Genomic DNA, 12,382 nt, shown 5'->3' with positions numbered 1-12,382 from the left:
GCGAGACCCCCCCCAGTCAGCGGAAAACGCAAACAGAACGTGTGGAATCAATTATGGCAGAAAAATTCCACCAAGGTTGCATTGCCCTGCTGCAGGTAGGAAAAGGTCTGCACGGAAGATTCAGGTACTAACGGGAACCAACAAACGTGTTGATCGTTGAGAACAGGTAATGGTTATTGGAGCAGCAGCGATTCTTGTTAAAGAACTCCGTCCCAGGCGACGGAGGCACATTAATGCAAGTTTTCGCTTTCTCCTTTTACACTTGACCATACCCGGTGGAAGATTTGGGGTCCCGTCTGTTCTCCCATAGACGAACCACTGAGGGCCGGGCTAGGACTTCTGGCCAGTGACGACCGGGAATCCCCGGTGCTGTATGCTGTGATTTTTATAAGGCTTACCCACTTAACAATGCTATGTTTTCGAAGAGATGAGTGTATGAATGGATTTCAATTTGGCTCATTTCTGGTCCGTACCCGCGGTTGCTAGACAGGAGACAGTAGGTTGAAGTCACTTGACAACTTTGCCAAGGCGGACAAGAGCCAAGACTCTCCAGAGTCGACTACGGCGTCATAACAAGAATTTCCAGGGCTTCTTTGACTTACCAAGATGCACCGAGATCGGGAGTCCAGGACGCAGGCTGTTTGCTGAGTCACAGACCAGGAAACTTTGCTCAGAGACTTTGGATCGATATAGAGATACCAACATGCATACAATCCCACGTTGCAATCACAACAGCCACCCAAGCATATGAAAAACAACAATAATATACAAGAGCCCTGCCCGTATATACCTATGTACGTCTTTAAACACAAAGGTGGTACTAGTACACCTGCCCTACCCCCTCTTACATCTACTACCCCTATACCCGGACCAACGAGCCCAAGGCTAGCTGGTAACACTATTACTCCAGCGATACGATACCTTCAACTACCAAATAGCAAAAGAAACGAAAAGGAACGCTGGTATCGGCAACAGAAATGTATCCAAAAATAAGAGCGAAGATGTAAACAAAGATGGTGGTAGTGATGATGACAGCAAGATGCCGAATAAAACCAGCATTTCTTGATGTATGACCGATCCCGGGCCGCCAAAACTCAAACCAAGAAGCGAAAACAACCAGATCGACAGACCCCAAAACTAGCTTCAGCTAGCATTCAAATTCAACCAACTCATATCATCCCTCACCGGCTCCTGCATATTCCTCTTTGGTTGGGTCCCTCCTTGCTGCAGTGTCTGCTGCGCCCTCGCCGCAGACGCAGGCGCCAGCGGCGTCGGATACCCACCAAATCCCATATATGGCCTACCGTCGCCCCATGGCTTGTTACTATCTCTGCTGTTGGAGGCACTCGAGCTGGTCGCAGTCGGGTCCCACGCCTCAGCGACCGACTCGGGGATGCCGCTGGAGTATTGGGAAGCTGAACCGTAGGTCATCGCGCTCACTGGACGGGGTTCTTCGAGACCTAGGACTGCGAGGCCGCTAGTGGTACTGCCATTAGTTGTGGTGTTGGATGGGCCGCCTTCGATCTTAACACTCATCCCCTCGTGCAATGGCGATTCAGGCACCTCGATCGTCGGGCTCTGGGTACGCACGCGGCTGAAGGACATGCGCGGATGGTCGCGGTTGGTGAAGACCTGCAGTGGGGGCACGGTCGCGCTGTCGCGGGTCATGCGGTGTGGGTCGGAGTAGTGCGACGAGCCGGACTCGGAGTGGAAGGTGGTCGGGCGGGAAATGTTGCTGGGGGTCAGACCAGCCGGACCGTTGGGGTTTGGGGTGAGGTTGGCGTCCTTGTTGCCGCTGCCGAAGCCGAGGATGTTTAATGCTGAGCCACCGGACCAGTAGCGGTTCCAGCCGGAGCTGCGACGAGTCGCGTCATCGGCGACAACACCAGTCAGGTTGCGGGGGCGAGGCTCAGGGCCGTTGCTAGCAGGGGTCGAGGAGCCAGAGGTATCGTCGCGGGGTGGTCTCGGCGGGAACTGAGTCGAGGACATGGACTGTACCTCATGCAGGATGGGCTTGCTGATTGCAGCCTTAAAGTCCTTGAACGTGCTGGTCGAGGACTTGCGACGGCTGCTACTGCTCCCCTTGCGGCCCAAGCGGAGAGGGGGTAGACGCGGCTTTGAGGGCTCAGCGTGGCCCATGAGAATTGCCATCGACGAAAACGAGTTCTGCGAGTCGTTGTACTGGTGACCCCCGCGATACACTGTCCCAGCGGTATATGTGTCCTTTGAGAATCCCACGCCATCCTTCTCGTTTGATGCCTCCCCGCTCGTCCTACGAATATAGCTCTCCCGCAGCTTCTTCCTCCGCAGAACGAAGTAAATAGCGGCAAGAATTGCCGCGAGACCAAAGAATCCACCAAGAACAGCACCCAAAACCGTGTTGACTGAAGGGCCCTTGCCGTCACCTGAGAGAGTTTGCACCCGCACATCAGGAGTTGAGGTCGCTGTCTCCGCCGCTGTGGTGGCTGTAACCAAGCCTGTAGGCGATGCTGTGCTCGACACCGAGGTCGCAAGAGTGGATACTGTGGCAGCAGTGGTCTTCGTCGTCGACACTGTCGAGCTTGTTGTGTCAGAGGACAGAAGGCGGAACTGTCCCAACTTCTGATTCGCATCCTGCCAGCTGTTCTGCTTCGCGTCGAACATGCAAAGCACATCATCCTCGTTACCTCCAGCAATCACAATCATCCCATCCGGACCCTGGGCAAGCGCATAATTACTCCTCGTAGTCGTCGGAGCTAGTGTCGAGTTATACGCGGGCCAATTCTGCAGTGTTAGAGGCTCTGCCCTTCTGGCCATCCTCCTTGATGACCTCCTCCGTACCGGCACCGAGTTAATGACCGGTTGCCCGGGAGCGGTGTACAGGATATGCCGCTGAACCAGGTTAGGAGAAACGCTCGCGTCGAAGGTGATGAGGTTTTTTGATCCATCGTCGCCCGTCAGGAGCGCACCCTGAATTGCGGACGTGTCCTTGGGCAGCGGTGCCAGGAGCGTAGCCCCTGAATCCTGCCAGACTCCGGTCTCACCATTAAATAGCATCACTTGGGTATTCCAGGTGCTGCCGCCTACCAGAACAGCCTCGTAAGTAGACCACGGAAGCAGGATCGGCTTGCTCGACGGAGGAGCAATAGCACCATCGTGAGCAAGTGCCGTATACGGTGCCGACGCGCGAATGGTGTATGTTTGCGAAGACGGGTTTGTGGTCAAATCTTGAGAGCCGCCATAAACCAGGATCGAGTCGGTCGCGTTTAAGTAGACAGCGGCATGCCCTTGCCGTTGATGTGTCACCTTCCCATCCTCCGGCAGCTTAATAGTCTCCCATGTACCCGTAGAATACGTGAACTTTTGCAGTCCATGATAATCCTCCGAGGTTCCTATACCACCAACAACCCAGAATGACGATGTTTCTGAGACACCCGTGTGAGCACCCACGCAAACACCACCCGTCACTTTCTCACCATGCGGCAACGTCTTCCATTCCGCCCCTGGCTCCAAACGCAGCGACTGAAAAGCGTCAGGAGTATAGACGTATAGTGTGTTGTTGAAAATGACCGAACACGCGTTATTCAACGCAACCTTCGGCTTGGGAAGTGGCATTGTTGATTAACTCGGCCGCCAGCTGATCCAGAATACAAAACCTGGGCGGCCAATCTCCTACAGCCAAGCAGAAAGCCTCAACGAAGGGTCGCGTTCAAAAAGACATGTCGAAGCACACGGATTGGTCGCTCGTGAGTTCAGTCCAGACTGAGGATTGACAATCGGGTCGTCCAAACAGAGCGCCAGGCGATCCAATTGCTGAGAAAAGGGATTGAGAAGGGGGAAAGCTTCGAATTAGCAGTACGCACGAGTGCTGAGCGAAGGGAAAGCGGGAGCAAATGCACAACGTCGATCTGGAAGCTCGAGGACCGGCCCCTGTGTTTGGATCAGAGAAGGGAGATCGACGGAACAAACGCCGGGTTGTGTTTCCGCAAAGCAAACAGGCAAAACAAGCTGCAGAGGCAGCTGTTGGTGGTGGTGATCAAAACACAAAAATCCGCTGTTCTGAAGTGTTCGGCGTCGCAGGATGCCCGCGGGTGACGTGAATGGGGGTTTCTCTGTTGTAGAAGTGTTTGATGGATGGCATGTAACCGTCTACCCTCCTGCAAGCCCCTGAACACGGGTATCAGTCCACACGGCGCGGAGAATAGACTATGCCAGCGGTGTGTCGTGGTCAAAAACAGAAGAGAAAAGGATCGAATGCCGGTGCCTATGGCGCGGGTGAGAAAATGTGAGGATAGTAGAGTAGTACAGAAAGGAGGAGAGCGAAAAGGTAAGAAAGCGAAAGGCTAAGTGAAAATGATGGTAGGGTAAAGAACAAAGCGTGGAGGGCGAAATGGAACGTTGGAAGGCTAGAAAGTTTGGAACAGCACTGTCGTTCCCTTCTCTCCCGCGTTTCCTTTGACGAAAAGTTCAAGCAGCAGCTGCCCGAGCTGACACCACCAGAAAGAGGGGAAGGGCACGAGCGAGCAAAGCGCAGGCGGCGCAGAGCGAACAAGTCATCGGGCAACCGACGACAGGGGTCCGTGATCCAAGAGGACGAGGGTCGATGAACCAAACAGGAATGGGCAGAGGGTCAGACAAGGGGTACGGGCCAGGGCTTGTAGCGGGTGCCCAGGATGGAGGGCGCCCTCGCCGAGCACTGGAGCCCTGGACAGCTTTGGGCTGGGAACACCACAGGCCCTAGTCGAATCAGGAACGTCAACGCAACGTCAACGGCCATGACCAGGGTCCTCCCTGCCGCATGTTCAAAACTTCATGCGAGCAACCTCCTGCTCGCATCGTTTGGCAACCGTCCGGCGAGGTATCCCCGACTCCGAGTGACATCGCAGCAACCTTGCTCGCAGATATTGGACTGATATCTCCTTCAAAAAGGGGGCTTGGGCGCAACGCCAGAAAATTGCTGAGCAGCAGCTTGCTGGAACCCAGTTCCTCCGAATACGACAACGACATGCTGCTCTCGAACTGCCGGGTTGAGAGCAGATATCCGTCCGCTGTACTTGCAGGTGTAACCACTTTAAGGGATGTTCGGTGCTTCCTGTGAAAGAGGCACTGCTGCCATCGCCGAGTTTGGGTTCCCGGTCTAGATGATATAACAGGATCTTCGCAAATTGCGAGTCGGGCCTCGATTCCGCCAACAGCATCAAGCTGTCAATGCCGCTTTTGGACAGCACAACCTGGAACACTAACCTGTGGCCAGCGCGGCCCTGCAATACCTACACAAAGAGCAAGTTAGAGCAAAAGGACACACTGACACAGAAAATCAAATCAGCGAAAAATCACTGGACATCAGCCAACCACATACCAAAAGTGCATTTCGGGATTTCGCTACCACACATCCAAGCCACAGAAGAAAGAAGCGCCGGTTCCTTTCACCTCGTCGATGCGACCTTCTGCCCTCAAAAAGTGAGGGAGACAACAGCGACGAGGGAACATGGAGTCGGGTCGAATCGAACCCTTGCGCTGCATTTTCTTGAAACACTAGGCTGCCGAGAGCATACCGCGCACTAACCCAAAGGGGACAGAAGATCCCCTGTCCTAACTCCTGTCTACAATGCCTGGAGCGCCAAGACCAGGTCTCCCCACCGCTGCCCCACCCACATGGCTAGTAAGGGCCCCGCGCCAATTGCAACGGCGAAGGCATTGGATTGGATACAGGCTGAGAAACTGGAAACTGGCTCACTATCAGCCTTCACCACCGCTAGCCAGAGAGCTGCTTTTTGTGGATTGATGGATTTCACAGCCTGTGCTTCGGCCATCTGTTTGCGAAAGCTTGGAAGCTTCCGCAGTCGAATTTCATGCTATCCTTTGCTTGATGTCAACGTCTGTGTGGATGCCCTACACGTTCATTAAACCCACATCAACCCAGCATCCAACCCCCTAGAATCAAAACATTCCTCCACTTTCCATGGAATTTATCGAAGCCCGGCTATAGCTTCCTCCAGAGTTGAACTCTGGTGAGGCGGCCGTCTCGATCTTCCTGTCCTCAGGTTGACGACGATAACAGAGACGCGCATAAACATCTACTCCCAGCAGCCTACGTGGGCCAAGCAGGCCCGCAAACTTGACCTCCATAGGCCAAGCAAGAAAAGGGGCAGACGCTCGCGAACCATTGAGTAATTTCGGCCGTTTAACAAGGCCTGGTGGCACCAATGAGTTAGCTTCTATGAGTTCTATGGTGAGCGTTCAAAGCAAGCTATGCCAACGCCGCCGCCAAAGAACGGCGACCCTATCACTATCCCCTTACCCAGCTTAAACTTCTCTCGTCTGCGCAATCAAGATCCACAGCAAAACAACAATAGTATTCAGCTACGAGGATGCTCTATGACCCTGGTGACAGAAACCCCCAAACCCCTCTCTCGCGACACTTTTGCCTGAACATGTCATTACTGAAATCGCTGGAGTTAGAAGATGAGAAAGTTTACCTTGGCGTTCGCTGCGGTCAGCTGGCGGCACAGTTGTTGACTGTGACAAGCTGCAAGCAGCCTTTTAGCCGCTGCGCGTGCCGATCCGGTACGGGAAAAGAATAGCTGCAGCAGCGTGCCTGCGGTGCTGTGCCCCAGAACGGCGCTGCGGGGGATGCGGCGCATGAGAGGGATAGAGGTCATCATTCTATTAAATCAGTAGCACTAAGCCACTAACAACAGACATATCACGAGGATGACAATACCATTGTCGATACGGAGGAACTCTCCCATCCGACGTATCTTTGTCTATCACACTATGACTGAGCAATATCCTATCCAACTTCCTCATCAAGCTCAAGGTAAGCTTTTCTCTCGTCATTGGTGCTCCGAGCTTATGAGCCCTCTCGATAGGTCACCTCCCGGCGCCAATGAGAGTTCACTCTTGCAGACGTTAAAATAAGACTCGTCTGCTGGCCAAACATCTTTCAAAGCTCAGCCCATCCCAAATTGGCCAATGCCCGTTCAGCGGAAATGCAAAATGCAAGATTTCGTAAAAACATGGGCATAAGATCAGATCCCGATTACCCAACCCGTCCGTGATGCAGTTCAAGTGCCGCTTGGCCAATCGATACGGTGGGGGGTGAGAGGCCTGAGGCTTACACGCGAACTCTTCAGCTTGAGTATGGCTGCCTCTTTAAGCGTTCGACTTCCCAGATAAGGAATGACGACGTAGAGGGTAATTTAGGTATGAAAGTCAGGATTGCGCAGTAAAAATCGTTTTACATGTGCACAATGCGCTGAGATCGATTAGCAAAGGTCCAGTCGCACTCGGCTCGAAGGCATATGGGTATCTGCAGCTTTGTCGATCATCACGAAGGTTTTCGTATTCACTTTGTCGACGTCAGAGAGACTTCGGCCTTGCAAATTGCAATAATTTTCAAGGGTCATAATTGATTGAAGAGTCAATAGCTTGAATTGAAATCCAATATATTGGAACCATCCTTCTACGTTCTAGCTTGCAGTTTGGGACAGAATAAGGTCCGGGTCCTGGGACGCCCAGGTAAAAAAAAAAAAAAAAAAATACATCCAATGCTCTGAACGTCCGTAGCCATCACAAAAACAGCCCAAAACACATCAGCGCCGGGATGTGATCTTCCTAGAGTCTCATGTCCGTGATTTTTTTTTGGTCAAAGGGCAGTAGTATTAACATGGCAACCCGTAAACTCCTTAACCATCACCAGCCATGAGCACAAGCACATCTCACCAGAAGACCAAGGGACCCAAACTGCTGATAAACCCAAACAAACCCGTCAAATCCATCCCAGCTTGTTCCCCCCAATCCATATACTCTCCAAGTAGAAAGTTTCGCTCTAAAGTACACTGTCATAATGCTAAGCCAGCTCACCACTGCTCCTAAAGGTCCTACCCTTTCCCCCAAGTGAATCAAAGTCCTTTTGTATGAAAAGGTCCTCCCATAAAAACACAATATAAGAATCTCAATCCGCTCCCAAAGCAAAAGCCACACGCACACGACTCCCATTTTGCCTTCCCGATGTATGCTGATGATAGAAGGGAAGAAAACGCTCTTGGTATCAGTCTAAAAGCAAACTCATCCTCCTTGCCATGCCGGTCCCCTGAAAAAGGTTATTCCTCGTCTCTGATCACATTCAACAAGAGCCATGCCTGCTTCACAGAACCACTCTCCCACCCACCCATCCGTCCATCCGCCCATCCATTTTCCGCCACTTAGTTTTTGGTTTGGTTTCGCTGTATACATTTGGTTTTGGTTTTCCGCATTTTATTTGTTTGGTTTTTATTTCTGTATGTTGGTTTGGTTTAGAGTTCCCCCACTTCCTCACAAATATGAACAATAGCAACCAATCCATCATTCCACTGATGCGTCCATGACACTTGCTAGCTTCGTGAAATCGAATGCGCTGAAAGTTCCTGAAAGCATCCCGCTTATCTGCTATTGCCTTTTCATGCTGTGATGATGTTGTAGTGTCAAGATCCTTTCAGCTTCACACCTGAGGTTGGCTAATGAACGCCTCAGGCGGAACATTAGCCTTCTGCTGTTCAAAGGACTGCAGCGCAAGTTCCAGGTTCCAGTTCGCGGCGCCCGTCAAGCACATCTGCGAGTACTCCACATTCATGCCAGTGCGCCGGGACACCTCAGCAATAAGCTGCGCCTTGGTGGCATCATCCGGTTCGTCGCCCATGACTGGCGGCACGGGAGCAACAGCGGGTGTTGCAGTAGGGATGGGCACAGCTCCCGGCATAGGCGCCGCCACGGCCGGAGGGGGGACCGTACCGACTTGCGGTGCAGGCTGCGGCTTCCAAGTGTGCAGCGTGAGCTGATCGCTCAGGACACGGTAAGGGTGCGGAGCACCAGGCTTGCTAGGGCCGAGAATGAAGCAGCGCGAGAAGGTGCGCGTGCCGTAGAGGTTCTGCGAAATGTCTGCCTCTTCGCACTGGCCGTTGACGTTAATCATCAGACCCATGGCGTAGGGAGCCATGCCAGTCGGGTCGGCGAGGTGTGGGAAGGTGTGGCAGTCGATGAGCCACTGGCTGGTTTGATCGAGGCTGGGATGCCGAGTGGCAGGGAGCACCTTCCAGAGATCGGCGATAAGATTACTACCAACGAAGAGACGCTGCAGGGTAGAAGGATGCCGCGGGCTAAGGATGTTGAGGTTTCTCGAGAATTTAGAACATGAAGATGATGCAGGATCTTGGGGTGAGTCCGTAGCAAAGACAACAGAGAAAGTGGTCTCCGAGTCGTAGAACTGAGGGATCAGGGTCAGTCTGTCATGATCCCAGAGCTGGAAGAACGCCTGGAGGAAAGTGCTGGCCACATTGTTTTCACCATCCCTGACGTTTGACGGCAGCTGCGGAAGGGGTGTTGGGAACGAGGACTTGAGCGACTCAGCCGCCTCTTGGGGGGTTCGGATTTGCTGTCCATCCAGAATCTGGAGAGATGGGAACCACTTCTTAATTTCTGTGGCATAGTTCGGGAGAGTTGTGACCGGGTTTCCAGTGAGATGAAGCTCCTCGAGGAATCGGAACTCCTGTTGCCACTTGGAGATCTTAGAGAGGTTCTCTAAATTATTTCCGCTAAGGTCGAGACGACGAAGACGAGGCAGAGTTACTGCCAACGAGTAGACCTGGCCGACATCGAGGATATCATTACGAGCGAGTGATACGGCCTGGATTGCCTCGTTCTTCTGCTCGGGGTCCTTATACTCGTTGCTAACAAGATGCATCAGGGCTTTGAAGGATTTCTCAGCAAGGGACTGATTGTTAAAGGAGCCCAGGCTACTCAGAGTCTCGTCTGTTCCCAAGGCCGACAAATCCAGGAGCTTCTGCTCAGCATTGTACCTCCTAGCCAGACAAGAGGTGAGTTTCTGCTTTGTCTCCTGAGCTGCCTGGGACAGTTTGCTTTGTGATGACAGTGCTGGCATTGGCTCGTTTGTCTCCTCAATGGTCAAGGTAGCACCAGCGTAGGTGAAGCCGTTGAGCCTTAGGAGATGCTGCGCGTCGTCTTTGTTGACTTTCAGCCAGACATAGTCGCCGTCGATGATGCCCTGCGAAAAGTTAGTATGGATATTGATAACACATATTTTCTAACGTGTCACTGTACCCTTCCAAGTGTAATCTTTTCCTTAGATTTGCGCTCCAGGAAGTCGAGCAGTGAGCGCAAACCACCATCTGGATTACTTGCAGCTTTGCTGTTCTTCAGACCGAGGATTTTTATGACAGTCTTGTTGGGTTGCGTCTTGGCGCCATTGCTGCCAACTGCAAGCTCGGTGGCATAGTTCCGAATGTTCTGAGCCATTCTTGACGTCGCCCTGCCACCGCGACCTGCACGAGCCCCGCGGCCGGACGAACCGGAACCTCGTTTGCTTGTGTCAGCAGGTGGTCCGCCCATAGCAATATCGCCATCGATGTCAGTCTTCGGAGCGGGCCGATGCTTAGAGATGCCTCCTCCACGAGTAGGACGCAGGGCTGTTTTTTGCGCAGAGCCACCACGACGAGGTCCAGTTGGGGGCGCCATAGTCGTGTTGTATTCTCGAGTAGGAAAAAAATGGTAGTATGAGCTTGCGCAAGAAGTCGCGTCTGGACCTGCTCAGTAGCAAGCAGGGCGGTTTTTGTTTATGAGAAATGTGTAAGAGAATTCTGAGAGTGGTACGCCAGTTCAACCGAAGGATGAAATTAGTTACAGGCGAGCAAAGTGTCACAGGCTATCACGAGCTAATGATCAATCGATCGTGATGTGCCAGAGGACGGCTGATGCCGTCGATATGATGCAAGACGCCTAATGCCGAGAGCTATTTCTTGATATTGGTTAGCATGATGTGCCGAGAAAACCAGACCAGTGGTTTGCACGCAGCTGCTGGTTGTGAACGAGACGAGCAAGCCGGGGACTAGTTGACATTAGAAGGGGGACATACAGTGACCAACCGACCAGGAATGGGCTTGCGTGTTGAATCTAGAAAAGCGATGTCCAAATGAATGAACCGCTGATGGACGTATCGAGATTGGTCCGGCGGAATGCTAGTCAATGGGCCGGGTTGTGCCACGGACTGTGTGTCTTGCTTCGTGTGTGGTGAATGACTTGCTCACAAAGAGCAGGTCCAGATCTGAAGCAGTTGGCGGATCAAAAGCCCGTGCGCTTGGCAAAGCTTCGCGTCCACTTTATCCGCTAGACCCCACTCCGCAGCGGCTGCGGACCCACTTCAATCTTTTGGGACGTGTGAACGCACCAATAAGCAGTGCTGCAGCGGCAAAGGTGGGACACAGGGCTGTGAAGTTCTGCGTCACTCTCACGTGCTGTGGTGATTCAACACGTCGGTGACAGCAGGCAGTGGCTAGCCAATGCAAGACCGCGTCGCGTCTCATTCTCACAGGGCCCACGTGAGCTGGACCACCTCAACAGAGGGGCAGTCATTGTTTCGCCTGAATGTCAAGCATCGACACAACGCCCAAGGACTTGATGGACTGGCACATCCAGGGCTCCTGTAATTTCTCAACTCAGCACTGATTGTTTGATCCGAGCTGTGGCTTGTGAGTATCTGCAATGTCAAACGCTGCTAGACTATGGTGTCCTAATGGTTCAAGAATCAGATTACCGCATATGGGGAAGCAACCCTGACTTGTTGCGGCTACAAAACGTCTCGAACTTGCCATACTTCGAAACTCCCCGAGACCAAGGTCGACAGCCTGAAAAAACAACTCAACCTACGATTGGATCTTCTTAGAGGGCCTCAGGATCTTGTGATTGGCAGCGACGAAACTTGAAGTGCTCCGTGTCAGACGTTGATATCTGCGCCTTCATATGTGTTACCTGGGCGCGGGCTGCCAACGCTGAACTTTCCTGCCAGTAGAGCACCTGGACTAGGAATTTCCAGTCGATGCTCTGAACAAGAATCCATAGTGGATGGAAAGTTCTGGAATCGATCGTGATCTATTATCCTTGTGGTTGTGATCCGGCAGAGCTTCTTACCCGGGGAAAACGAAGAAACCTCAGCGAGTGCACTCTTGACTTTAGATGAGGAGCCCAGCTCTCAGTTGCTAGGTTTCCAATTCAGCAAGAAGCAAGGCACTTCTCCAAGACTAATACCGAAGCTCAGACGGGTGAGCTTGATTCTTCAGGCCCTACCTAAGGATCAGAGAAAACCAGAGTATATGTGTGAGACTTGAGATCCTGGCTGTCTGACCTTGAGTTATGGAGACAAGAATACTGAAGGCTGAACAGAGCTTGCTATCTATTGCCTTGTTGAAGGCTTTGTGTTGACGAACACAGAGCAGGACGGACATTGACCAGTTTGGTCTGCGACCAAGGTTTCCAACCGTGCGACTGGGCCACTGAAGAGAGCTGTTGGCTGTCTCAACTCCAGTGGAGAGGGCTATTTTTGGATCAAGACACATCAGCAATAGCATCCGTC

At 52.5% G+C, this 12,382-nt stretch overlaps 2 protein-coding genes across 2 annotated transcripts; both read right to left on the bottom strand.

Moving 5' to 3' along the window:
* Positions 1-1,143: 1,143 nt before the first annotated feature.
* Positions 1,144-3,594, bottom strand: CTHT_0059640 (uncharacterized protein; the record flags this gene model as incomplete). Its single annotated transcript, XM_006696219.1, has 1 exon — positions 1,144-3,594. One exon carries the CDS (start codon positions 3,592-3,594, stop codon positions 1,144-1,146), a length of 2,451 nt encoding a protein of 816 aa, XP_006696282.1.
* Positions 3,595-8,461: 4,867 nt separating this feature from the next.
* CTHT_0059630 (putative mRNA export protein) lies at positions 8,462-10,491 on the bottom strand (the record flags this gene model as incomplete). Its single annotated transcript, XM_006696218.1, has 2 exons — positions 8,462-10,021; positions 10,078-10,491. 2 exons carry the CDS (start codon positions 10,489-10,491, stop codon positions 8,462-8,464), a joined length of 1,974 nt encoding a protein of 657 aa, XP_006696281.1.
* Between the last annotated feature and the right edge of the window lie 1,891 nt (positions 10,492-12,382).

Source organism: Thermochaetoides thermophila, assembly GCF_000221225.1.
Source record: "Thermochaetoides thermophila DSM 1495 unplaced genomic scaffold scf7180000011821, whole genome shotgun sequence".
Taxonomy (NCBI): Eukaryota; Fungi; Ascomycota; class Sordariomycetes; order Sordariales; family Chaetomiaceae; genus Thermochaetoides; species Thermochaetoides thermophila.
This window is presented reverse-complemented; position numbering and strand designations above follow the sequence as displayed.